Consider the following 25,361-nt stretch of genomic DNA (forward strand, 5'->3'; position numbering starts at 1 on the left):
TACCCAATCTATCCCCCACCAAGATGTTTAAGGCGAGAACGTCTCGCCTATGAATCTTCAGGTACAGCTTGGCCAGTAATATCAGGTGTGGATACTTTGAGACATGGGAACATTCTTGCAGCTATCTACTGGCTAGACAACAAAGGTATCTCAGTCTGTAGATAGTTCGTGACAACTTGGTCATCCAGGCGCCTATCCACAGGTGGGATAAAGTGCAGCAAACGCAGTGACTGCTGCCGTCTCAAGGGAAAATCAAGCCTGAGCTAGGACTGCAGAGGCTTTAAACGGGGTCACAAATAATAGTCATGAATAGAGTACTTACCACCATCCTGGGCATCCGGGCAGACAAAATACCTGGAAATGAGTGAAGCACAAATGCTTACAGTGCCTTGCATAAGAAACTGAACATCGCATTTCCGCGCGCGTTGTTTGTCCGCGCCAAATATACCCTTTTCGGGTATCGGCAAATGTGCGGCAAAGACCCATCGAGAGGGAGGGTAGCTAGGCATACAGCTGGGGGCAGAGTATAATGATTTACAGCCCTTAATGTAGTGGTAGAATATACATTTCATGTATTCTCTGAAGCCTTTCGAGCCCTCTCGGGGCGTCTGCGAGTCCCTGCCCAGCAAACGGTCCCGCGAGAGGCCTTCCGGACCTACCCGAAAAGGGTATATTTGGCGCGGACAAACAACGCGCGCGGAAATGCGATGTTCAGTTTCTTATGCAAGGCACTGTAGGTTGCTGTTACAGCCGCTTGCAGATCGATAGACCATCAATTCAGAGAACCACGTATAGTCGGAGTGGGTCGGAGTGGGTGCCAGGGACGTCGGAAGAAGGTAGAGAAGTCCAGATGGCCTGATTTCTGTCTCTCGAGGACTTGAAATTGGCTGTCCGACGTGGTCCGACTGTAAATGATTTTTGAAAAGTGGGCCCATCGATCTGCAACTGGCTGTAATTCTAAGTATCTCTATGGTAGCGGGCTCTGCCGTGCTCGCACGGCCTTACAGCTTTATAAGTACATTATTTTCTGGGAATTTCGAGTATTACCGAAGCACGTGCTACTATAATGATCGACGCAAATAGGTGCAAACTGCTTAAGTCATGCAAATTTCTCGCGTTTCTGCACTAAGTCCGTCATCCGGGACCTACGCCGTCAGGCTTGTACTGCTGCTTTCCTCCTCAGACTCCAGCCTTACTGAGCCCTTACGCTATAGATGCCTGGTCGCTTGCCTCCTCAAGGCTCACTGTCGTTCATCGGGTCTTATGCCAGTTCACGTCAACAATGTCTGAAGGCTTCTCGTGCCATATGTGCTAGACGAACTTTGGTCAATTCGAGCTGGAGATGTACGTCTAGTCCTGTTGCTGGGCCATCGTCCAATAGGTTAGGCAAGAAGGTGCGTCGCTTAGCTTATTGTGTATGTTTGGCACTCACCCACTACACGTCACCAATACGGATATTCAGCGCAACTTCCATGCCTCAGCTCCCAACTTGGCGTCCCAGAAGGACCCATACGCCGTTCTCGGGGTGAAGAAGGATGCCACTCAAGCGGAAATAAAGAAAGTTTATTTCTCCGTACGTTGATGCTTGACAGTTTAATACGGCATCATTAATCTTCTTCCAGCTCGCCCGCAAATACCACCCGGATACGAATCCCGACAAGGATGCGCAGGCTAAGTTCTTAGAGATCCAGGAAGCATATGATGTAAGAGTACAACAGCTTATGCAGCCTGCGACTGTCTAAGTACTGATTCATATTGCTTGCCAATGCCGTTGGCAGATACTCAAGGACGAAAAGAAGAGAGCTGCTTACGATAAATATGGGGCAGCCGCGCAGCAACCGGGATTTGATCCAGATGCGTATGAACGTGCGCGTAACAGCTTCGGTGGTAGTTTCGGCGGAGGTTTCAGAGGCTTCGAAGATCTTGGTGCTGCCTTCGGGGCTCGTGGCGGTCAGGGTTCTGCTGACTTATTTGAGCAATTATTTGGGGCATTTGGTGGAGGGCCGCGACGTGGACCTGTGCGAGGAGAGGACCTAGAAACCACCATTGGCATTAGCTTTTCCGAGGCCTGCAAAGGTACCAAGCGGACGATAACGATTACACCGGTGGTGGAATGTGCGACGTGCTCAGGCAGTGGTCTGAAGGCGGGCTACAAACGTACTCGCTGTACTGTTTGCAATGGCACTGGTACGCGAACCTTTACCATCGAGAGCGGTTTCCAGATGGCAAGTACTTGTATGGCCTGTGGAGGAACTGGGAGCACTGTCCCACGGGGCAGTCAGTGCGATGATTGCTCTGGTATGGGTAAGGTCAGAGCCAGGAAGACTGTTCCCGTGGATATCCCTGCAGGCAAGTCGATCGTAGCACTCGAGTTTCTCGTCATTCTGAAGAGTGCCGCATGCAGGCGTGGAAGACGGGATGACAATCCGTGTGCCTAACGCTGGCGATGCGCCTGCAAGTGGCAAAGGACAACCTGGTGACTTGCTCATTAGGGTACATGTAGCCCCATCCAAACAATTCCGGCGTCAAGGCGCCAATCTTTACCACGAAGCTAGGATACCGGTGCATACCGCTCTATTGGGTGGTAGGGTGCGGGTACCTACTTTGGATGGCGAAGTTGACGTACGCGTTCCCGGCGGAACTCAACAGGGAGAAGAGATGGTTCTAAAGGGTCGTGGTGTTCAACGAGTATTTGGCGGCGATAAGGGAGATCTCTTTGTCACATTTTCTGTCCAACTACCCAGGTGAGTCGCAGCTTCTCACAGATGTCGCCGGGCTCATCGAGAATACCGGATTGCAGATCTCTCACAAAACGACAACGTGAGATCTTGCAGCAATACGCTGACGACGTCGAAGGCCGGCCCCCTTCGACTTCGGGAGCTGCTTCACAAGACTCAGCGCCTAGAGCTACTACGAGTGATCCGCCGTCAGGCGGTGAACAGAAGTCTTCTACTTCGCATGATAACGGTACGACGTCTTTCCTTCACACGTCCCCGTCCTCTGGAGAGGACGGCTGGATGTCTCGTTTGTGGAAGAAAATACGAGGGCTCATTGGATCTTGATTTGTCCTGTTTCAAATGCTTCGCCACGTTCCGCGATGGTTTGATTTCGCTCGTTCATCTCGCTATGGACCACAGACGCACCGGCCAAAGAAGCTGGCTCCGAGGCCGACGACACATCCGAAGTAGGGGAACGAAAGAGAGCGACGGCGTAGCTGTCACACGTCGTGTGTCCGTCCGTATGACGCCCGGAGGACTACGAGGACTGAATCGGTAATAGATAATGATGTATAGCTCGTAATAATATGGGGAGTAGGAAGGATGATCCAGATCTCGTAGGAAGCGCGGAGTGCTAAAAAGGCTAATCCGCTAAAGCTTGTCCCCCCGCTGAAGCTTCGGGCGATGCTGGCCCATATTGCCCGACCGTAGCTGAGGTTTGGTGTTCAGTTAACGTTCTCCCTCCGGTCGTAGTACGTCAAGAGAACAAGCTCTGCCGCCAAGCCATGGGCACCGTTAATAATGGACGATCTTGCGAAGCTTATCTTCTGGGCCTCGGTCTGCGCGGTCTGGGGGTGATGGAAACGATTTCGCTGGCTTTCCCTGCCCGAAATAAAGGATCGTCCTGCCGGTACCTAGTTACTTATTCCTATGTTAAACGTCTTTGGACTTCTAGACCTCTGAGACTCCGACCGATTTCTCGTCCCAGGACCTCAAAATATGGAGAACTCTTTTACGACAGGGCTTCTAGCTGCGTTCACTCAGGGCCGCTCATCTTCGACGAAGAAGGTCCTCAAAATGACATATCCGGCGCCGTGTCTAAACAGATCTATGGCAAGTCCACACCATCCTCTGCGGTAGATCTCATGCTCACTGACAAGGAACGTTTCAGACGAAAAGAAGGCGATTGCTTCATTATGCCACGAGCTTCCACGAAGCTGCTGCTGCCGCGCTTATAAGTATATCTGCACATACCAGAATGTCCTTCAAGATAATTTGTCTTTGCTCCCTGCTGGACAGATTCGCGAACCGCTGGTATCATGAGCGATCACGAGACTCTCCGCTGCTCCACTGATGACTGCACCCTTTCGAGCGCGCCCGGTATATTATGTACCAACGGCTCCGTTGCTTCCTTGCATAGTCGGCAATCGGAATCGGACGCAAGCAGGACGTCAGAATCTGCCTTTGTCTTACCCCCGAGTCGTCAGTTGAATGGCCAATCCTCACCCAAGTCCAGCTCCTGGACGTTGAGTACGACCTCTGATGCTCGGGCTGAAGACCCGCGTACTCTCTCGACGGTACGCCTGTGTCTAGCACACATAGGGCAAGTCGTGAACATTGGTACTGTAATCAACTGATCTCTAATCAGTTCTATAGGGCTGCTATGACATTATTTTTAGCCACGACGGACTCGGTAAGTGGAGGCTCCTTCACGACGTTAGACGCACTAAGAGTGAGTACCCTAGACTGTCGTTTCTACGAGTCTTCCGACTATAGCCAGCGACTTGCGCGCCTCACACAGCCAATATACCTGGGTAGGAGTCGCTTATCTGCTCACCCAAACTGCATGTCAGCCACTGTACGGGCGAATCTCTGACTTGGTTGGTCGAAGGGTGCGTGTCTTTGCACCGCCTCCATAGTATATAGTCTGAACGCGTCTCGGTGTAGTGTATTCTCTACTGTAGCATATTAATATTTGCCCTGGGCTCTCTGCTGTGCGGAATAGCTCAAGTATGCGTCTTCTCGTGCAAGTACGTTTCTGTCTAACCATTTTTACCAGAACATAACCTGGCTTATCGCCTCTCGTGGCGTTGCCGGGATTGGTGGTGGTGGTATAGTCTCCGCAGTGTGGGTTATAACAGCCGAGATTGTCCCCGAGCAGGACAGGGCCAAATGGTCCCAAGCACTCAGCGTAACGTGGAGTTGCTCTGCCGTAGCGGGTCCTCTCTTGGGCGGATTGTTTAGTAGTAGGTACCCTAATATCCTTGGAGAGGGCTGAAATCCGATCTATGCATAACTAACTCATTCCCCTCAGGTCGTTCCTCCTCCATTGTCAACTGGCGCTGGATATGTGAGTGTTAATAGCCCGAGAACCTCGCGCGGTTCCCAAGCTCATTCTGATTCCCAGTCTATCTCAACCTGCCAGTTTGCTTCGCGGCCTTCCTTGTCTTCGAATTCTCTCTGCGCCGAGTGCGGCTCGGCTCATCTGAGCAAGCTTCCTGGAAAGCGCTACGAGAGACTTTCGATTTTGTGGGCCTGTGAGTGCCTTTGAATGCCGCCATATTCAAGTTCAATGACTGTCCACAGCGTCCTATTTGTAGGGGGGACGGGTGCCATCATCTTAGGTCTGAGCTTCGGCTCGAGTAATGGATGTACGTCCTGCCACCACATTTCTCTTCCATCATTGACGCTTGTCTAGGGAAGGCGCTGTCGACCTTAATTTTAATAATTTCTGGCGGCATCCAGCTCGGCGCCGGTGCTATTTACGAAATATACACCAAGCGCGAGGCATTATTTCCTTCGGCGGCGTTCAAGAATCGTAGTGCCGGTATGAACCACTACTCCTCCCTTTGCCTGATTGGGTCTATGATCTTGGCAATCCCGTAGTCATCATCCTTATCATCACGTTTCTCCATCAATTTGCATTTAATGCAGGGACATACTATCTAGCCCTATACTTCCAGGTAAGTCGACGAAGCACGTTGCAGGCATTGAGGTAATCCTTACCCATTCTTTCTCGGTTCCCTTGGATAGGCCGTCAACGGGGCGACACCCGTGGGAGCTGGTCTCCTCCTTTTGCCCTATTCACTCGGTTCATCCTTGATTTCTATGCCTGCTGCTTGGTTCATTGGGTATAAGCAGTCAAAATCCCACAATACAAGCGGTCAAAAATGGGTGATTTGTCTTGGTCTAGCAATTTCGACATTAGGATTCGGTGGGTTCAAACATTAGTGCATGGGGTCGGTAAGTCTAGACTAACCGTATGGCAGGCCTACTGTGTCTACTGCATGGATCCTCTCCCAGATTGCTTCAGATTGTATGTCCGCTGGTTGCAGGTCTAGGAATCGGCATGCTGTTTCATGCCCCTCACCAAGTTTTCACACGAGCTCTACAATCAAAAGACTTGGCTTCCGGGACCAGCGCCTTCTTCCTGGTACGTTTCACTGGCGCCACCGCAGGTCTGGTATGTACATACTGGTTGTCAGGTTTATAACTTGCTTATAGTACAAAGGCCGTTGCAGGGGCGATATTCGATATTAGACTGTCGCACCTATTGCCCCAAGACTCTGCAATGCAGACATTGGGATCGTCATTTGACTTGCATCGCCTCAGTTCACTCCAGTCGACACCAGAAAAAATTGTGGTATTGCACGCCGTATCTCTCTCCATAAAGGTGTGTTACCTTCCTCTCAGAGAGAAGTTGTTGTTACGACGACACCATCAGAGTATATGGATCGTGTGCGCACCGTGCCTGGGTATAGCCATGATGGTGGGTGCATTGCTGCCACATTTTATGCGCCGTACGACGAATTAATGTCGCGCGCGGGTAGATGGCATTTTTCCTCCGCAACATGCCTATGCTCAAGGTTAAGTCCAGTCGCCATGTGAGCCGCGAAAAATATTCCGCCACAGTACCACCAGTGCTTTCTATGCGCCAGTCAAATGAAGCTGCTGCGTAGTCTTACATCAAAGCTTTCTATTTGTAGTTTATGATATCCTACCGAACTTTAACGACCTACATGCTCTCGTTGGTGCTCGAGGTGTAGCAGCCCTGTTTCGTGTAGCATTACCAACGTCTACTAATGTTGTGATCTTATTAAAATCTGTTGGGCGGACGCTGGTAGCCGATTATTCGCTCTTTCGGGTATCCACTCGACAGGAGGGGAAGCGTTTTGGACGAATTGCTATGTTCGCCCTAAATAGTGATGCTGTGAAAATTTGGAATCCGTCACACTTGCTATCGGTGTAGGAAATACCAACATCAAGCAATTTAGTAACAATGCAATGGAATGGGAATGCGGTACCAGCTCGATTTAAAGAACGTTACGGGTAAAGACACCGTCTCTTCCTGGAATGCGATAGTTAAACAAGGATGTTAAAATATTCCGAAGTCGATTATTATTAGCTTACACGTATTCAGCAGCGTGTCCTCTAGCGACCGTGCTCACACTCGAGAGAAAGAGAGGGCTCGCGCAATACCTTCCCATCCGCTCATTCCCAAGGACAGCAAGGCATCGGTTATCATAGGCTGCCAGATCGACAAGGGACCTGACCGTGCGTTAGTAAAGAACTTCTTCAAGTCGGGATTTGTGGGGCCGGTCGATCTCCCTGCTTCAATTCGGAGCATCTACCTATACATATTCCTCCCACACGCTGAATGGCAACTCATAGTGGTACTGGGGTAGCGGAGGAAGCGCCTCTGTATCTTGGACCCTCTATAACGGCATTTCGAGGGAACTATGTGGAAAAGGCCCGAAAGATACCGCACATGAGATACAGATGCGATCGATAGAGCGCTCGAGCCACGAGTCTTGGAACCGTACCTGGGTTCGAAAATAAGGTTGTTGAAACCGGCAGCAGGGAGACTACACCCTACTACACCCCAGTTCTTGGAGTCCCGCGCGAGAAACTGCTTCGCCGGCAGCAGTGCCCGAAGCTTACTGTTAGAGGTACAATGTATGTGATCCGCAGTAATTATAACCTCCTCGGGTGGCTTACTGGGCGGCAGCGATGCAAAAAATCCCGCATTGAGCGGTCAGGCGTAACGTGTGTACGCGCGCGGGCGATGCGTACTTGAAAGCCGGTACCGCGAAGCGTCTAGCCCATAAGGATTAGCTAGTATGATATCACTACAAGGTTTGCGATGCACCTACGGCATTCAGAGGGCTGATAGGAAGTCGGGATACACATAGCCGACAACCGTCGTCTGCTGTGCGAGCCATGACCGCGTCTTAGAGTGTACGTGAACGGGCTTGCGCATGTGGAATCCTGACGTGACACTGCCTGAATCAATGCCAACAATGAATTGAAGGGAGCGTTTAATTGTTTATCTTGGTTACTACAGGCGCCGCTCGTCTCTGTCTTCGGGCACCTTAGGCTTCAGCTGACCGCAAAGGGAGCGGAAGTACACTGGAACGAGTATTTCGGGAACATCACTGTACCTCTTGACTTTCCCTAAGCTGGATGGGAACATCTCAGCCACGCATATTCAAGTAGCTTCGCGAAGACCAACCTATCATGTCTCCACTAGAAAATGAACGTCGTGTACGCGGTAAACTGGAGAGACTTCGCTGAGACCCCAATGTCACGACTCTCCATGAGCATTCCATGGGTTTCCCTGGATATACTGAGGCTGGAATGCTAGTACCTAACATTCGAGCAACGACTATTGTTGAGACAGGCATCATCATTTATGAAGATCAATTGTGTCGCATGGCATAATCGCTGGGTTTTTGCGGAGCCTGATAGGATAAGACGTACTCTGGGAGACCCATTAGCTCATCCCGGTACAGACACCGAAGAGCACCCAGGTGCACTGGGACGCGAAAGACCTGCTCGCAGGGAACCTCTGTTTATGAGCGTGCGGCGGAGATTGTGGGTCGCAGGGTCCAATGGCCCTCTATCGTGCTATCCACGAATCGGGAGATGAGCCTGAGCGCCGATTCGCGATTCCAAACTCAAAAGTAAACAGATCACTAAGATAATAAATACATCGCCAGGAAATCACTTCACTCTGAATCAATACGGGGCATGTCGCACTCGAAAGAGCGTAGAACTCTTAATGGTAGCGATCTGGGTAGCGACGCACCAGCAGTCAAGCAACGATCCCGATGGTTGTAAGCATGATACGCCAACTCACTGATAGAATACAGAGTACTGAAAGTCCTGGCACGACGCGATCAATGCATATCAAATACTGCGATGACTTACGGACGAATTGCTGTCACCAAAGGGAACGTATATCATAGTATACTGAAGAAAGCGGCATCACTAAGCCTTCTGACATCTTGTGATGTCGACTGAGCCGCGGTCCTGCCGTCCTGCACTGATGGAATGACCCGTAAGGGAGAATCAAGTCGGCCGTGGAGAGCGCAGCCGGAGCTAGTACCATGGCCGTTCGTCGACGTTGTTTCTGTGTTCGCATTCCACTCCCAATGTCTGCGACACAGTCCTGGCAAGCTGCACAACCATGGAAGAAACGACTGTGGCGCAAATTCGACCCTGAATTTGACGGCACACGACCGTTCAGTTATCATCGTATTTGCCGAGCTGCTTGTTATCGCTTCCTTCTCCCGACCGCCATGATAGCCAACGCACCGCCAACTGTCTCCCCTCCGTTAATGACCCCAGGAGAGGTGCCGATAGTGCTAAAACGAGATTCATCAGGGAGCCGCAAAAAAGGCAGCATTGATCTCGGTCCAGCGCAGCCTGATGTCGCTAGATCTCGTTCTTCGTCGACTTCGAGTCTATCGATCCCCTTCCGTGAAAGTGATGCGGAGGTCGTTACGGTGGAAGGATTACCTCACGCCGATGTCGAGTTAAAGGCTAGGTGAGTATATTTCCCTTGATGAATACGCTACTTATGCTAGCCCAAGGCAAGCTAAGGTTCGCGAATAGAGTATGTCTCGGGTGGTCCATCGTATTGCGATCTTAACATCAGCTGATTACTCGACTCGTTTATGTGTTCACTGCAGGCAATACAAAACTGCCACCTTCGCCCAAACCCTTCTCTGCCTCCTGCGCACCTTGAACATACCATCGTGGTGTGATGGAGGAGCTCCGACGGACACCCTGATGATTCAGAAGGTGTCAGGTTCTTTGACTAATGCCGTTTTCTTCGTCTCTCGGTCAGGATCCCGCACACTTCTCCTTCGCATTTACGGCGCCTCCTCCGCTTCCCTGATCTCTCGCCCACGCGAACTTCATACCCTTTACATACTCTCTTCGAGGTATCGCATCGGACCGAGAATTTACGGTACCTTTGGGAATGGCCGTGTAGAGGAATACTTCGACTCAGTTCCTCTGACGGCAGAGGCATTACGAGACCCTAAAGTCAGTCGCTGGATTGGTGCTAGGATGGCAGAGCTCCACTGCGTGGACGTGGATTTCATCGAGGGGACGTCTCCAGATGCTGCCGCAAAGGGAGGCCATTGGGAAATCGCGGCTACCAAGAATTTCCGCTCTTGGCTACCAGCGGCTAGGGAGGTCTTATCCTTACCCGCTGTCTCCCCTCGTTTGAGAGAAGAACTGGACCTCGACACTTTCGAGCGAGAATGGGAACGATACATGCTGTGGCTGGACAGCTATGAACACAAGAATGGTGCGAGCCCCAGGGTCTTCTGCCATAACGACACGCAGTACGGCAATCTACTCAGGTTGACGTCTGTCAAGGAGGGCATGTCTGAACACCGACAGGTAGGCTGTTTTTATGTGCATCCTAGTACATTGCTGAAGCGTGGCTACCCTACAGATTATTGTAGTCGATTTCGAGTATTCGTCTGCAAACGCTGCTGCGTTCGACATGGCTAACCATTTCCACGAATGGACAGCTAATTATCACACGACCACACCGCATCTTCTCACTCCGTCGCTCTACCCCACTGTGGCACAACGCCGAAACTTCTATCAGGCCTATCTCTCGCATTATCGCATGAATTCTTCCTCTTCGGAGATGAAAGACGTAGAAGAGTTTGATCTGCATACACTGGACTCCCAAGTTCAGGCGTGGAGTCCGGCTTCTCATGCTTTCTGGGCTGTGTGGGGTATTGTCCAAGCTCGCGAAGATCTGGAGAATGGAGAGCGCGAACCCGAGTTTGACTACATCGGATACGCCAAGTGTAGAATGGACGGGTTCCGAAGGGAAGTCCAAGCCCTGTACGAAGGAAGGCGTTAGCTTCGGGCGTTGCTCGTTGTATGTATCACAGCATACGCTTGCCGACTTCATGTTTGCTCATGCTAATCAGTCTTGATCTCTCGTGGAATAGATACCCTCCACGTTACACATAGGTAAACTACTGTAGCGAGTCAATCTATTGCATTTAGGACAACGCTTGATAGCTTGAAATTCTCTCCATGCACGATGAGCTAGGAATTTCGTATAGAGGGATCGTGAAAGTCATGTACAGGGCGACAGTAGAGTAGAGACTTGGAAATTGGGATGATCAAGACAATAATTCAGAACTAATTTCAGTGAAGATCAGATAGGAGATGATAACAAGTCGACGTGACACCGGACGGAAGGCGACAGAAACAATGAGCTGATATTAGGGGATGCAGCGGACCTCCAAGACGTGAAATGTAGTAGAAATGCATAGCTCCTCCTCCGAACTTGAAACACGTAACAGAACAACCATGAGTGGTAGAGTCCGACCAAACAATGAAGTCATAATCATAAGTCAGAAGGAAGGAAAGTGTTCATGATACTAGATACCGAGAGCCTGCGCACGACCGCCCGCGGGATCCCTTCGTCATCTTCAACATTCATATCCATGACTGTTCCGAGAGACGTGAGCCGCCAATGGGTACCTCCGAGGTAGCCCAATGGCCACCAGCCTTCATCTCCACATTAGGGCTCCCGGGGTATTGTGCAGGAGCAGCCAAGTGACTCCGGGATAGACTGGACCAGTTGCCTGCACTACCGGATCGCATGTGGCCATTGACGCGTGGCGCAGCCAAGGTACTACTAGTCATCCCGAAAGCGGAAGGGTGGGCAGTGGCCGGTGCGTTGAAGTCGAGGTCAACTTCAGTTCCATTGAAAGAGTGACGGACGTTCGGGTTAATCTGGGTATTCTTCGGCATACGAGGCTGTAAGGTCATCAATACACGGTCAATGGAGTTAATGTCAATTGATCGTTACCTGAGGTTGACCAAGGACCTCGGATCTTCCATTTTGCCTCCCGAAGTCAGGGCCAGCCGTGACGGGCCCAGGGGACATGGCATTGGCCTGCGGGTTAGGGTGCATAAAGTTGCCGTTGGTGGGGAACGTCGGGTACGCGGATTTGTTCTCTTTGGCCACATTGGCGCCCAGGGACGAAGTGTCAAGCTTCAACGAACCGAGCGGGGGACGACCGGTCATCTGCATGGGAGAAGATATAGCGTCCTCCTGGCTGCGTTTCGCGGAAATTCGGGCGAGAATAGACATAGATGCATCGTTAGGGTCACTGTTAGAACGATCACGGCCACTCGTATTGGCCGGCGGCGGGGGCACGTCCGCGTTCGGACCACCTGGTAACTCGGTGTGGATGAAGCAACACCTTTTCCCATAAGGGCATGAACCTGACACCCAGAATGTCTGGAATCCACAATCAGAGGCGAACAAGGAATGAAAGCGTAGCATTGCGTACCCTGCAGATCTCCGTTTTGTACTGAATAGGTGACAAAGTAGTATCAGGACAATGCAACAAAAGCGACGGGAAGATCACCACATACCTTCGGATGACGCGGCACCTTCCGTATCTCCTCCTCCCCATGAGCGAACTGACACTTGGTCCCATAGCGACAGGTACCCTTCTCTTCCCAGCTTCGACACAGTTCCGTCTTATACAATCCAAGCTTTCGGTTATTAGCGCTAGGGCCATTGGTATTTGACGCAGTCGTGGTACCAGAATCACTCCCCACGCCGGTAGAACCGCCCGTGAGATTCACCGCGGCGGCACCGACAGGCAGGCCCTGAGGCAAGACCCCCGGGTACGCACCTGTATACTGCGCCTGCAGCTGTGCAGCAGCTAAAGCCTGAACTGTGGCCAAATCAGGTGCAGTCGGGGCATACATATCTTGCCGCGGGAAGAACTGATTGGCGTACATGGCAGACAAAGCAGGGTTAGCGGCTGCCATCGCAGGATACATGCCAGGAGCAGCGGCACCTGCACCTGCGAAGGCTTGCATGCTGCTCGACAAGAGCGCAAGAGCGGCAGGATCACGAAGAGATGCACCTGGGTCCGATGCCGAATGCTGATGGGCTTGTCGGGCAACGCCATGTTGCTGCTGGACCCGCGCCACCGCTGGGTGAGGCTCAGTCCCATGAAGCATCATCTCGTACATCTGTTGCGCGTTGCCGAGGTTCATGGGCGGAATGTGAGAAGGCTGGGGAGCGGGGTATGCAAAGTTAGTGGGACTGGGGAGCAGACCCTGCGTCTGGGGAGCAAAGCCACGCTGAGGCTGAACATAGTTGGAGAGTTGGCTCGGGACATTAGGGAGACCGCCATTGGGCCCGCGACCTTGGAATTGCTGCTGTTGCTGCTGCTGCTGCCTGGACGGCCCAGAGGTCACGACATTCGACTGCTGGGCATATCTCGGCATGCTATACTCGGGCTCTTCCTGACGAGAAGGGGAATTGTAGTCCTGGCCGGACGGCGTCGACGATTGTTGCTGCGGACGCAACAGAGTCGGGTACGCGGCCACAGTTGGATACATCGGGGTCTCTCCTTGATTATTCTTACCATTTGACGCCTGCCGCTGCTGTTGCTGTTGGCCTGATTGCTCCCCAGGCGACCCTGGATGCACCGGACTGGCGCCAGCCTGCTGCAACCTCCGAAGATCGGCGGCCGACAGACCTCCGCTGTACGAATGAGGGCGCTCTCGGGTCTCGTTAACCTTGGGGGGCGCCAAAGCAGGAACGTGAAGGGTCTGACCCGCTACAGACAACACCGACGTTTGGCTCGAGACGGATGTGTCCGTGGAGGAGCCGCGAGAGTGTGAGGCCAGGTTGAGGTGCTGGTCAGATGAGTGCGGCGAAGAGGAGTCGACGCTAGCACTGGACGACGTGTCTAGCGGGCTCGGTTCATGATACTGTCCCATTCCAGCATTGTTCATCTTGGATTGTGGCGGTGTACGCATCTGGCCATCTTCATTGGACCGTCCCGCGTCTGTCCCAATCTTCAATCTCATGATCTCATCCGCTAGGTCCCACTCCGCCGGGGAGATATCCGAGTCGATGAGCTGGCCAGCATTGTTGAAGCGCCAACGGTTGTTGGTGTTGCTCCCGACGACTGTCCGGTCGGACGCGAGTTCCGAGTTGTCACTCGGAGAAGCGCGCTGGTGCTGGTTCATGTACGGAGAGGGCTTCCGCGACATCCGGGAGGAATTCTGGTGAGAAGCAGGAGCGAGTGAATCCTGGTTTTGACGGCGCTACCACAGCATCAGGTGATCAGCATATGCTCACCGCGATACGGAGTCAGAAGGAATTTACCTCTTGGCCTCGGACGGGATGCTCGCGCGTCTGGGACCAGTCAAGAGTGATGGTCGTTTTTGCTTGGTTTGCGAGGGGAGAGAGAATTTCTTGGGAGGTAGAAAAGGAGTAATTGCCGCCCGCCGGTGATGCCGTAACAATTTCTTGCATTTAAACTGCGCGTGATGGAGTCAGCAACGAGGCCAGTGGGGGCAAGCAGCCGCTGCACGTACCAGTTAACGATAAGTTGAGTGCTTCGACAGTGATTGCTTGATAATAAACGATATTGAAGAGATATGAGAGAATAATCAAGTGCTGAGAGAGGAAATGATGCTTGATGACGATGAGGGGTACGATCCGGACGTTGCGAGTATAGGTGAAGAATAGATAGCTCCTCTACCGGCCGTTGCAGGGCTGTTCGACAGACAAGAGACGAGGCCGTCTAGCAAACAGAAGACTAGTAGATAGGTATAAAAAGGTGAAGCAGACAGCACGTTAGGAGGTCGTGAGGTTCTGGACGCGTGTACGGAGCAATTCTTGATGATACGTTCGAGAAATGGACGCAGAAAACGGGCTGTAGAAATGAGAAAGAGCAGACAGAGCGATGCGGTATCGAAGGAACACTCTGGTACGAGTGCAAGGAGGGAACGGCAAGGCAGCGAGCTGCAAGGGTCTGATTGCAACGTGCCCTTCGCGCGTCGGTGATTGCCAATCTTTTATGAATTGGCCCCAGCCTTGCCCCGTCCGCACGCCGAAAGCTCGTGTATCTCTTCGACTGTTATATTTTACTCTATTCCGGCTGCAGCTTGTTTGTATTCCAGAGACACTGCCGAGTATACGCGAGTTATTGTGCTGCTCTTGCAGTCATCAAACACAGGGAACCCGCCACCACAACGCCGTCGGTTCCCACGCTACCCCATCAGGAAGGAACATGTCCCCTGCGGCGTTCATGCACTGGTATACCCCTCAAATGCCGCAAAAGAGGCCTCTTGAAGTTGTTACTCATACAAACTTGTACACAGTGCTCAGCATTTTTTTCCAGGAGGGATCCTGCTCAATCTGCTGTTTTGTAACCTCGGCGCTTATGCGCCTTTAGATTCGGTCTTTTATGGATGATCTCCCGCTTACCCCTGCTTCTAGGATTTTGCTTCCGCTTACACGTTGGGTCGGGGTATCAGAGGCGAGTAATGGAACCAGTGAACGGTGGGATATATCCTGCGCTGAGCACCTGATATACATCCGCCGAGGTCTTCGATCAGTTTACATGTAACCACTGCAGCTCCATAGCTAATGGCAAACTCAATTCGATCCATTACGTTCCTAGTACGGCGCACCTGCACGCATCTATCATGATCGATCGCTTTGACTCGCCGTACAGTCCTCACAGCACGTAAGTAGTTCTACTCGTATCCCACAGGGGCTGATACAACGATACCTCTAATTATCGTTTATGCACGACTCCCCCATTCGCTGCATTGGAGCTGCCCCCATGTCCAAATGTTTTGTGCCGACAGAATACCGCCCAGTCGGTTAGATACCCTCGGCTCACGGGATGCCTCCCTGTATCATCGCTGGGTATTATTCGTGGTGCCTTTTGCCTCATGTTCTCTGAATTAATCCACGAGCCACCGGTGCTCTTCCCCGACTAAACATTGGTTATGGTTCCAACGGCATTCTTCTCTCACCAGCGCGTCGATTCCTTTCCTGGTTGGTTCTGGGCTACCCGTCACTCGAGAGTATGGAGATTTCATCCTGCCAGGACAATGATATCTGATCTCGACAAATGGTATTGCAAATGATAATCTGATCTGGCCAGCGACTTACGTCTAAACCGAGGAAGTGCGGTCCGCCGTCAAGGACTCACCACACCGGCTTTCTACGCTCAAGTCAGGACCCCAACTTCTGGTGTTCTTTCATCACCGTCCCACTGGCCGTGACACTGTGCTCCGTTGGACAGGCCTTCATCTCCACCCGCAGTACTATATACGTATATCGATGCCGCAGATACTCAATCTACGGGCCCGAATCAGTGAAACTGCTTGGCTCGATACTCCTCAGAATCTCCGCTGGAACTGTCGTCAGTCACTTCAAAGGATCTGCAACGTCTTATCATGTACATTCGCAGTCGGAAGAATCTTGAAAAGACCCTGCGGAATCATCGGTCGCCAAAGTCTATTCATCTAAATATCTCAGCATTCCTCGGAGAAACTCAACAATGAGGAAGCCTTCTAGGTGTCCGCGCCGAAACGCAAGGTGGCGGATCCGTGATGCCTCTACCTCATAATTCACCTACCTTGGTCATCGACGCAGCTGGTCATCGATCCTCTGCACTCGTTGCCAATAGGATCTGATGCGCGACAGGAAGACGAAAATAAGCACACTGAGGTATCCTGGGGCGACTCATGAGCTGCTCCCTCGGTATTTGAAGCATACTCGGGTGCACACAACAATATTCGGGACGGGGAGTTCCCAAGCGTCAGAACAAGTAGCTGGAGCGAGACATATTCTAATAACACGGCGATGTACAATAGATCAAATGCGGTGCATCAAGTACCATTCTCATGCATCTGCCGGTTCCGAGGTTAGTTTTCCAGCACCACGGAGACGAGACCAAGGCGTACAGTACGAAGTGCCGACTAGCATAGTAGACAGGTCCTGAAGCTGATTCTCGTTGAATTCTTGCTGATCCTTATGCCAAGTGTCCTGATGCGTCTGGATGGTTTGGAACACGATGAACCGCCTTGAAGTCGCACTATGAGCAACAACTACATACCTTCTTAAACTCAGAAGCACACTTCCGGATTGTCGTGGATACAGGTGGAGGGTCAGTCGAATGTCTTGCTAAGACTTCAGGCATGTGTGAACACACAACAAAAACTCGAATCCTATAGAACATACCTTCGGTCAAAGGTGGCATCCACTTCTCAACGGAGTACGGGAAGCTCTCTATCAGGGCACATATCCCAAGGATAGCTGAATGGAGTGTGCGTAAGGAGTCAGCATACGAAGGATCTTGGCGACCCGGTAACTTGGTTTTCCTCGCTAGGCTGACGAAGCGATTCTAAAGGCAGGCCATCTGTTAGTTTCTCGACACGTCATGATCGCCCTATCTTACCTTCAAAGGCACGATCTTCTGCCTTTGGGAGCACCTCACTAATCCAGATAGCACCTTCGCACTCATCTCTCGGACTTCGACATTCTCATCCGCCAGACAACTGAGTAATACATCCATTATGCCCGAGATTGAGCGGTCGGATATGTTGAGGAGATTTCGGAAGTAGAATACCACCAGACTCGGGAGGACGTTGAGTCGAATTCTCCATGACTATACGTCGGTTAGATCAAAGCACCCTTAACACTAGGGTCGACATACCTTTGCGGATTTCAGCGCGTCAATGTAGACTTCCAGAATTCGGTCGATGTACTCTGCAGGAGGCGTGACGGCGGAGAGGACATATAGGACTGCGGAACTGTAGGTCTGCAACTCTGAACTGTCGCTAAGCTCCGTCATTCGGAGGATCTCTGGCCTGCAAAAAAGTCAGCAACGCGCGGGAAGAGATGCGAACTTGCTTACAACATGGCAACGATATAAGGAAACATCATGCAGGCCTGCGGGCCGTAAGATGACACCCAGATCCATTGCAACACTACAGAGACTCGTCAGGACACAGTAGTACGCCCTTTGGCTTCTCTCACGTACAAGTCAGCCCGACTTTATCGTACTATCCACACAACTGTCAGGATTGAAGAGGGAACAGCAAGGAGAGGATCCCACCTGTGATTGGCTCACTCGCGGTGGCGGTAACCGCTGTTCTTTCCATACCGGAAGTTGCTGAATTATCCCTTGTATACGGTCAAAATATGGAGCTCCCCTGATACAACTTTCAACGACGAACGAGGACTTCAATGAGATAAATTCTAACCGTATAAGTAGAGGGTCGTCAGACTTCGAGCACGCATCAACAAATGCTTCTACAGAGAGGTATGAAGGCTCCCATTTGGTCCTCAATAGTACATAGAGCAGTTGAGCAATATGTGCCCTCATCTGTAAAGGTGTTGAGGGCAGGAATAAGCTCCACGATGATTGATATGCTCACTTCTGCGTAGCCCGTATTGGCGTTTGTGATACAAACGTCGAAGTAATGATCCGCCATGCTCGAAAATCGAGCCCCAAGACAGTCTACCAAGACAGCAAACATGGACAGGGTCTTGCTCACTGAAACGTAGGTTCAGCACGAGACTCTCAACAAGTCTATATAAGGCCTTACTTTCAAAGGCCGAGTCGCCATGGAATTCTAGCGGTAGGCTTAATATCCAATCTACTAATGGCTGATTTCGGCGAGGATCCCAATCAGCCAACTGCAGCTATAGGACAACCCATCAGTTTTGGCGACTGCGTCGAGGGAGAATAGTCTCACGGTTAATACGCTTTCCCAGAAGGGAAGTGTATCAGGTTTGATCTGAGCAAATATTGTGCCTATACGGGCCATGCTCCATGTCCATAGGCGCTCATGCAGCGATCTTGGCCAATGTTTTGACCCTAATACCCATCAGGAACGAGAATTGTACCAGAGATATAGGATTGATATACCTCGCCAAAGGCCAACCAGAAGTTCCCCTCCAGCCCTCTGCTTGAACTTGTCTGGGTCGGACAAAAGAGGATCGAGGGTGGATAGAATTGCGTCAAGGTTGCTACCGCCCAGTATTTTTGCTATAATGAGGAGTCAGACCTGCCAATCCGTTACTTCACAGAAGACGAACCAAGGGTCTTGGCGAAGACAGCATTGTCTGAGCGGAGATCCGTGGTACTTCGATCTTTATTTGACTCTTGGGCCCAGAGCTGCGCTAACTTCCCGAAGTATGTCTCATCCGCCACTTGATCCATCGCCTCAAGAGTGGCCTTCGATGCGGGTTCCCATCCGAGCAAGGAAGACCCCTCTGTTATCGGGACATACGCCTTGATGTCCCTGGTCCAAGCTATAAAGCCTGTAGGGATCTTATCCACGTATAGAGCACTACAGAGAGAGAATCTCTGAGACCACTATATATGCAGACGAAAGAGACACTTACACGGGAGAAATGCCAGGGGGCATCGGGTATTGCAACGATTGAAAGAGTTGCACTCCATTGTCGACCACGACTCGCCGCTGCACCGGACTGCACCATTGCTCCAACCAGAGTTGTTCACTGGATTGGGCATACGTGCGCATCTTGATGAAGGTAGAAAGCTTCACCACCGCTCTAGGCAAGAACGTAAAATCCATGCACTCAGGTACACCGAAGTGAGCTTACCGCTGTGCGTATGTTCGGATGGTAGGATGGGGGCTGATCGTATTCTCAAGAAGAAATCTGGCCAAGGCAGGGGATGTATGCACGTCTCGCCGAAGAAGGCCGTACATGAATCTGATGGCCATCTGTACGTATCTCCACTGACGAAAGCATAAAAATGGAATAGCGTTGCGAAAAATAGAGACGCACATGGGTTGTGCCTTTGAGGGCGAGATTCAAGATGGATGATACCTGGACCAAGTCAACATTGCTTGTCCGTGTCTCTGCCCGCGACAACTCACAGTCTCTTGATAAGCTGCCTCTCTCTGCGAGGCTCGTTTGTCGACTTTACTCATAGCTTCTTGTAACAGCTTCTGATCTGTGAATGGCGAGGCGAATTCCGTCTGCAGGTCTTCAAGCCCAGATAATACGCCCGAGGTATCTTCCTTATATGCGTCGGTATGTATAGCCTCTTCCGACAGATGAACGAGGGAATCGTGCGCGAGACTCGCAACAAGTTGTTGTATGGAAGGCTGAAATGAGTTCAGTATAGCGCCACTGGAGAATTGATATACTGATATACAAACCTTTTCCTGATGCTGACATTCTAGCAGGGCAACCAGGTATTTACCGTGGAACATTCGATCTGCATCAACAGTTAATTCGAGGTAATCGAATTATTATTACTGTGAGCACACCTGCCAGTGCGTATGATGCTGCTTCCAAGTCAGTCAAGCATGCCGCGGAGAGAATATTGTGCCATACCGATGCCTTTATTCCATAAAACATACAGAGCTCCTTTCATTCTATCGGGGTCGTTCCCTCTCGTGAGTGCACCGAATAGCGTCGGCAGCATGAACCGTGTTGAGCGTACGTAATACTAATAGAAAGGTCCAATGCTCGGTAACTGGAGACGAACCTGATGATACGACTTACTCCGCAGATATTGTGTAAAATAGCTTGGGATTGTCTTTGAGAAAATATGAGCCGCGTTGGTGGATGGCACGGCAGTCACTCACCTTCTTACCCTCGTGTAAGGCGACAAAGAGAACTCCACCAAATCCAGTAGAAGGGCATCATCGAGTTCAGAACGGCGCCGATATAGCGCATGCATATAGACTCGTCCGGAGTGATAGACTTGAGCCCGCTTTATCCACACCAGACGGGAATTTTGCCGTTGCTTTGGCCACATCCGATGAAGCCTTCGGGGATTCATTAGCGGACGAAACCTAGGCAAAGGAAGCACTGACTCTCTGGCCTGAGCGAAGTTCTTCTGCAGGGAATCAAAATTGCCTCTGGTCATCCCATAGTTTAAGAGGAAGACATCGATCGACTTCGCAATGGCTATCACTACGTCAATATGATCCTCTCCCTGTTGCCCTTCTCTGAAGGCCAGAGCCGCACGATGGATGATATGGCCGTATCGAGCGCGTGCTGCGAGGACTTTACCGTACCTAGGATCATTGGGATTGGTAAGGGTGAATCCCGCATTCACATCTAGTGGTGTCACAAGAAGATCGGCAACTTCGGTTTCGCTTTCGATGCAAGGATTTACGACATCTTTGGCCTCCTCTTTATAGAACGTGGGCAAACCACTCCAGATGGACCTTGCCACGTTGATATACCTGCCCAATTCATAGTTAGACGAGGATCTCGGAGTTGGGAATGACGGCTTACCGACAGAAATCGTTGCGTGAGACATCATCCCATGTTGCACCGGGCTCCAGGAGCGCTTCCACCTTGCTGAGAGCATGTTCACCAATGGCATCCACAATATCGAGAATGAATTTGATTTCATCGTCCCCGGGGACTACAAAATTGTGAGACCACTCCTCGAATATACGGATGGTATTGCCTACCGTGCCACTCGATTTCGACATCCTTGGCTTGATAGAGCCGGCCCCAGTGAACGTTATGGTCTTGATTGAAAGCTGAAACCAGCCAGTTATAGACGTAGCCAACTTTGGATAACATCTCACCATACCTGGATCATTCCACTCGGCAGTGTTCACAAACCGATTGTTGAGAGGATACACCCCTCCCAAGGTATGGAGAATCCTGGTAATGAGACGTCCCGTACTGCTGTACCCACGCTCGTTCTTGGTCTTCTCCACCAGCAGAGACAGTAATTGGAGAACTTCCTGCCTATGTTTCAAAATCTTTGGAATGTGGTTTAATAAAGGGGATAGAGCTCTACAGTAATGCAACGTACCGCGGAGCCACCGTAGCCCAGGCAACCCCGGAGGATTGACAGATCTGGGGCGTTGTCAAAATCAGGCGGTCGACGGCAGTGACTGAAAGAAGCTTACTCCAGTGCAGAGTGGTGTCTGAGGGTATAGGCGTATGTGCCGAAGTCGTCCTCACGCTAGATGCGCCATGCTTTAGCTCCTCCTTAATCTGCATGGCGCAGAATGGAAAGAATTTGTCCATGGTCTGCTGTGGCTTCACCCGAGCAAGACAGGCAACAAGTTGTCCGAAAGCCCTGACCGCATTGCTCTTCGCGTTAGTAGTTCCGTACTCATATACCAATTTCAGCACCAGGTCGAACAGAGAGTCAGACAGGTGCAGGCAGACTACGTCCAAAGTACTCTTGATAGACTTTAGCACGCTTTCTTCCTGTTTACCCCCCGTGGTGCCCTTCTTTCCACCTTCTTCCGGCAGATTCTCGTAGAGCGCGAGGACTCGACGGAACAGCGAGGTCACCCAATCTGCAAAGGGACAATAGAAGCATTAGAGCAGAACGGTCAGATATTTGCGGGACATCATACCGGCGAAAGCAGCTGTGCTCTCTCTGACAAGAGCTCTCTCTTCCTCTCGGTCCACCGCAGGTTCGGTGGAGTCAAGATTATCTGGCAGGCGAGTATCCCCGTCAACATCCATCAACTCCTCGGGCGGTGCGTCACTTGTTAGAGGCAGTCCCGATTGGTGCATTGAGAGATCACCGATCTTGATATGCTGTACTGTCGCCACGATGAACATGGACGCACAGACGGTCTTGATATGGTCGTTCTGAAAGTCGCGCGACAAATCGGCGGTCAGCAGTGGCAATGGAGCGTGTCAGAGTGGGACGAACCAGATCAATTCCTGGCAAGCACAGCTCGAGCAGGGGCACTACGTGCTTTTGGCCACCAAGCCAGATATTCTCGGAAACAAGAGGCAGCGAGACACCTGAGAGCATACTCAGAACAGCTGTCGTCCTGTGTGTCTCGTTCACGACCTCCAGCCCTGAATAGGCTCGGTCCAGTAAGTCGGGCATGATAATCTTCGGTTCTAAGAAAGCCAGTGCACGCAGGGTGCCCTGGGAATAGCTCATCGATATCTGATCTTTCGAGAACATAGCCAGGAGCGCAGGTGTACGGAGCGTATTGACGAACGCGCGCCGGATAGCAGGAGTGAGCCTCTGCGCCTATTACACACTCGTCGGTGAGGACGAGATTTCATGAGAAGAGATAGGACATGACCATACCACTGGGGTCTTACAGCTTTCCTGCTGTTCCTCGTGCCAGCGTTTGCTAAACTCGCTGGCCAACCGATGTATGAAGCTTGTCAGCTGAAAACGGTGAGTATTTCATACAATATAAATGCTGTCCCTACTTACGCTCGTGGTCCATGGTCCTGAATTCGATGGATGGAAATAAGACTCGGTGCTAGTGATAAGCCGATCCAGAGTGTCCAAGGCTCTGGATCCAGCTATGTATCCAGCTATAGACTCCGCGTCTCCTTTACCCTTAGGCGTAGCATTGTCCTGACGAACAGGACCGTCCACAGACATCGAATATACTATCATCTTCGCAAGAGCACCTAAAAGCGAACTCAGCTGTCGCGGGAGAACTTACCAGGCTGTACACGTACTTGGCCTACTGATCGACTTCTTGATCCGCAGGGATTGTCTGTCAGCCATGGAATCGGCGTGCCCTCCCGTTGTACTGGCACCCTATAGACATTCAGAAATGCTGCGATGATAGGGACATCAGAAACCGCTCGTGATACTCACCCTTGTGGCACCAACGGGGACGTCTGGGTTGAGTCAGATATTTGAACGACTCTCGGCGGTCTAAACGGTGCTTACTCATTGAACCTAAAGCTTTGCCCATGAGGAAGGTCCACTGGTCTTGTGTCCAGATTCCTACATCTTTCCACTCGGCGCCACCTTCTTCTCCAGCATCGCCTGCTTTGCCCGCGACGTGTTCTTCGGACAGATCACCGATCAACTCGAGAAGGCGATCATCTACGACGGTAGAGTTGAAAGCTTCCCAGATCTTCAGCAGTGGGGGCAGGTACAAAGGACAATGGGTGGGCGGCATGAAGGAGGTTATCACAGGAATCATTGTAAGGTATGTCTGTACGGAGTTCATGGTTACTCGGTGGACTCGGGCAACAGCTTACTGCAGTACGCACATCCTTGGTGAACAACGGTAGGAACGTGGAAAGCATGTTAGGTATCTCCGAAGCGGGGTAGTACCGCTGACAGAGTTCCGCGACATATAGCAGGATGTTGATGACATTGCGCCTGGCACATAACTCAGCAGTGGCATCATGCAAGAACAATGAATTAGATACATACGAGGAGTCCTGTATCCGTTTCTTCGGCCACAACTCCCTCTGGAGAACTTTCCACAAGGGCTGCCAAGATAGTTGGAGGTCTTCCGCCTCCAACTTACGTTTCATACCGGGCTTGTTCGAGAGCAGACGGGAAAGCATATCGGCCCAGCTACGGATGACCCGTGCTTCTATCCCAGGTAGTAAACAGAGCTCATAGTATAAATGTACCATCTTGGCTCTCAGGGATTTAGAGATGGGATACCGCATAAGTAACCAGCTACGATGTGAATGATCCAGTCAACACAGTGGCGATATGCGACGGCGACTACGAAGGAACAGTACCATTGTAACATTCCATCCCACGTCGTCAGTACCAGCCAGTTCTTCGTCTTCGCACATATATCAATTCTCCCCACAATGTAGGCCAGTTTAGATTCCATGTCCTGCACGGATTCACACTCGTACGGCACCGAGTCCAGGTACGTGCGCAGGGCGGCATACTGCTGTTCGGTGGCAGTCTCTTCGAGTTCAGGGGTGTCTATGGATGGTGTTCCCGTGCTGTACATGTCGTCGTCGTCCATGGTGCCGCCAGGGTCAGTGGCGAGATCGACTTTGAAGAAGACGGCTAAGCTCTGTGTGTCCATGCTCGTGATCGATATTCTTCTTGGGATAACGAAGCCTGCTCACCTCTTATAAGCAGTTCCGTAGTAATTACGCGTCCCTTGGAGGTGACGCGTCTGTGGTCAGTGATAATGAGCAGAGGGACGAGACGCGTAAGGCAGCTTGGCCCGGTACCGCCTTGACGTTCTTTAGATCTACTGCGTCCGATTCCCCAGTCACTTCCACGTGGCGTGGCCGACGGCTATATCACACATCGAGCAACCGATAATATGACACGCGGTGGCATTCAGTCCCATATGTCAATACAATATTGTGAATTCCACACAACCACCATATACAGTCATATACTCCCCATATGGGAGCTGAGCCACAGACGATCCCCTACAACGGTAATGTCAGGGAATATCAAATAGAAACAAATGCATTACCATATTTGAATATCAATTTCCGCAGATATACCCAGTGATAGAGCAAATATGGATAAATATATGGAACAATGGGGAAGTCCGGTTTTTGGCCTGATACAGTACAATGAATCATAGCTAAAATATCAAAGCACATCTCGGGTTGATAGCGAATCCGGAATATGGATGCAAATAGCGTAACACATAGCATAAAGGTGCGATATACCTGATTCGGGATCGTCCGGTATATAATCGGGCCGCCGACGGGCCGCCAGTGGCTGCATCGGCAAGCCACTCAATAGCCGGCGGCGGCCCACCGGCGGCTAAGAGCGGCTGGGAGAGCGGCTCGCAGCCTGGGTACGG

General features: G+C 51.3%; 5 protein-coding genes across 5 annotated transcripts; 3 read left to right on the forward strand and 2 right to left on the reverse strand.

Annotated features, from left to right (window-relative positions):
- The first annotated feature begins 1,126 nt into the window (after positions 1-1,126).
- GLOTRDRAFT_109242 (uncharacterized protein) lies at positions 1,127-3,342 on the forward strand. The gene is made up of 7 exons (XM_007863066.1): positions 1,127-1,394; positions 1,463-1,573; positions 1,623-1,703; positions 1,779-2,349; positions 2,405-2,744; positions 2,801-2,967; positions 3,138-3,342. The coding sequence occupies exons 1-7, from the start codon at positions 1,215-1,217 to the stop codon at positions 3,212-3,214; spliced, it is 1,527 nt and encodes a 508-aa protein (XP_007861257.1). The 5' UTR covers positions 1,127-1,214; the 3' UTR covers positions 3,215-3,342.
- Positions 3,343-4,374: 1,032 nt separating this feature from the next.
- GLOTRDRAFT_53625 (amino acid permease ScVBA-like protein) lies at positions 4,375-6,501 on the forward strand (the record flags this gene model as incomplete). Its single annotated transcript, XM_007862215.1, has 13 exons — positions 4,375-4,410; positions 4,463-4,609; positions 4,665-4,727; positions 4,777-4,967; positions 4,988-5,067; positions 5,125-5,254; positions 5,304-5,368; positions 5,416-5,544; positions 5,604-5,680; positions 5,751-5,931; positions 5,987-6,180; positions 6,229-6,390; positions 6,442-6,501. Coding segments are annotated over exons 1-13 (1,509 nt in total), but the record flags the coding sequence as incomplete, so codon positions are not given.
- Positions 6,502-9,298: 2,797 nt separating this feature from the next.
- Positions 9,299-10,890, forward strand: GLOTRDRAFT_102669 (choline kinase, cytoplasm; the record flags this gene model as incomplete). The annotated part of the gene is made up of 3 exons (XM_007863067.1): positions 9,299-9,546; positions 9,692-10,412; positions 10,468-10,890. The coding sequence occupies 3 exons, from the start codon at positions 9,299-9,301 to the stop codon at positions 10,888-10,890; spliced, it is 1,392 nt and encodes a 463-aa protein (XP_007861258.1).
- A 587-nt stretch (positions 10,891-11,477) lies between these two features.
- On the reverse strand, positions 11,478-14,568 carry GLOTRDRAFT_119002 (uncharacterized protein; the record flags this gene model as incomplete). The annotated part of the gene is made up of 6 exons (XM_007863068.1): positions 14,397-14,568; positions 14,185-14,339; positions 12,426-14,123; positions 12,341-12,361; positions 11,854-12,288; positions 11,478-11,801 (listed from the first exon to the last, which is right to left on the reverse strand). Exons 2-6 carry the CDS (start codon positions 14,332-14,334, stop codon positions 11,478-11,480), a joined length of 2,628 nt encoding a protein of 875 aa, XP_007861259.1. The 5' UTR covers positions 14,335-14,339; positions 14,397-14,568.
- A 2,027-nt stretch (positions 14,569-16,595) lies between these two features.
- Positions 16,596-24,748, reverse strand: GLOTRDRAFT_53630 (uncharacterized protein). The gene is made up of 41 exons (XM_007862216.1): positions 24,661-24,748; positions 24,316-24,605; positions 23,996-24,250; positions 23,830-23,941; positions 23,501-23,771; positions 23,426-23,448; positions 23,284-23,365; positions 23,030-23,232; positions 22,898-22,981; positions 22,505-22,837; positions 22,200-22,440; positions 21,741-22,139; positions 21,644-21,687; positions 21,416-21,590; positions 21,291-21,362; positions 21,109-21,241; positions 20,682-21,056; positions 20,451-20,633; positions 20,368-20,401; positions 20,197-20,311; positions 20,130-20,147; positions 20,019-20,077; positions 19,734-19,964; positions 19,642-19,683; positions 19,456-19,592; positions 19,234-19,404; positions 18,925-19,178; positions 18,755-18,874; positions 18,582-18,703; positions 18,432-18,528; positions 18,261-18,379; positions 18,087-18,208; positions 17,939-18,035; positions 17,864-17,885; positions 17,738-17,810; positions 17,537-17,690; positions 17,279-17,488; positions 17,062-17,224; positions 16,937-17,010; positions 16,785-16,875; positions 16,596-16,730 (listed from the first exon to the last, which is right to left on the reverse strand). The coding sequence occupies exons 2-41, from the start codon at positions 24,552-24,554 to the stop codon at positions 16,723-16,725; spliced, it is 5,757 nt and encodes a 1,918-aa protein (XP_007860407.1). The 5' UTR covers positions 24,555-24,605; positions 24,661-24,748; the 3' UTR covers positions 16,596-16,722.
- Positions 24,749-25,361: the final 613 nt, after the last annotated feature.

Source organism: Gloeophyllum trabeum (genome assembly GCF_000344685.1).
Source record: "Gloeophyllum trabeum ATCC 11539 unplaced genomic scaffold GLOTRscaffold_00001, whole genome shotgun sequence".
NCBI lineage: Eukaryota > Fungi > Basidiomycota > Agaricomycetes > Gloeophyllales > Gloeophyllaceae > Gloeophyllum > Gloeophyllum trabeum.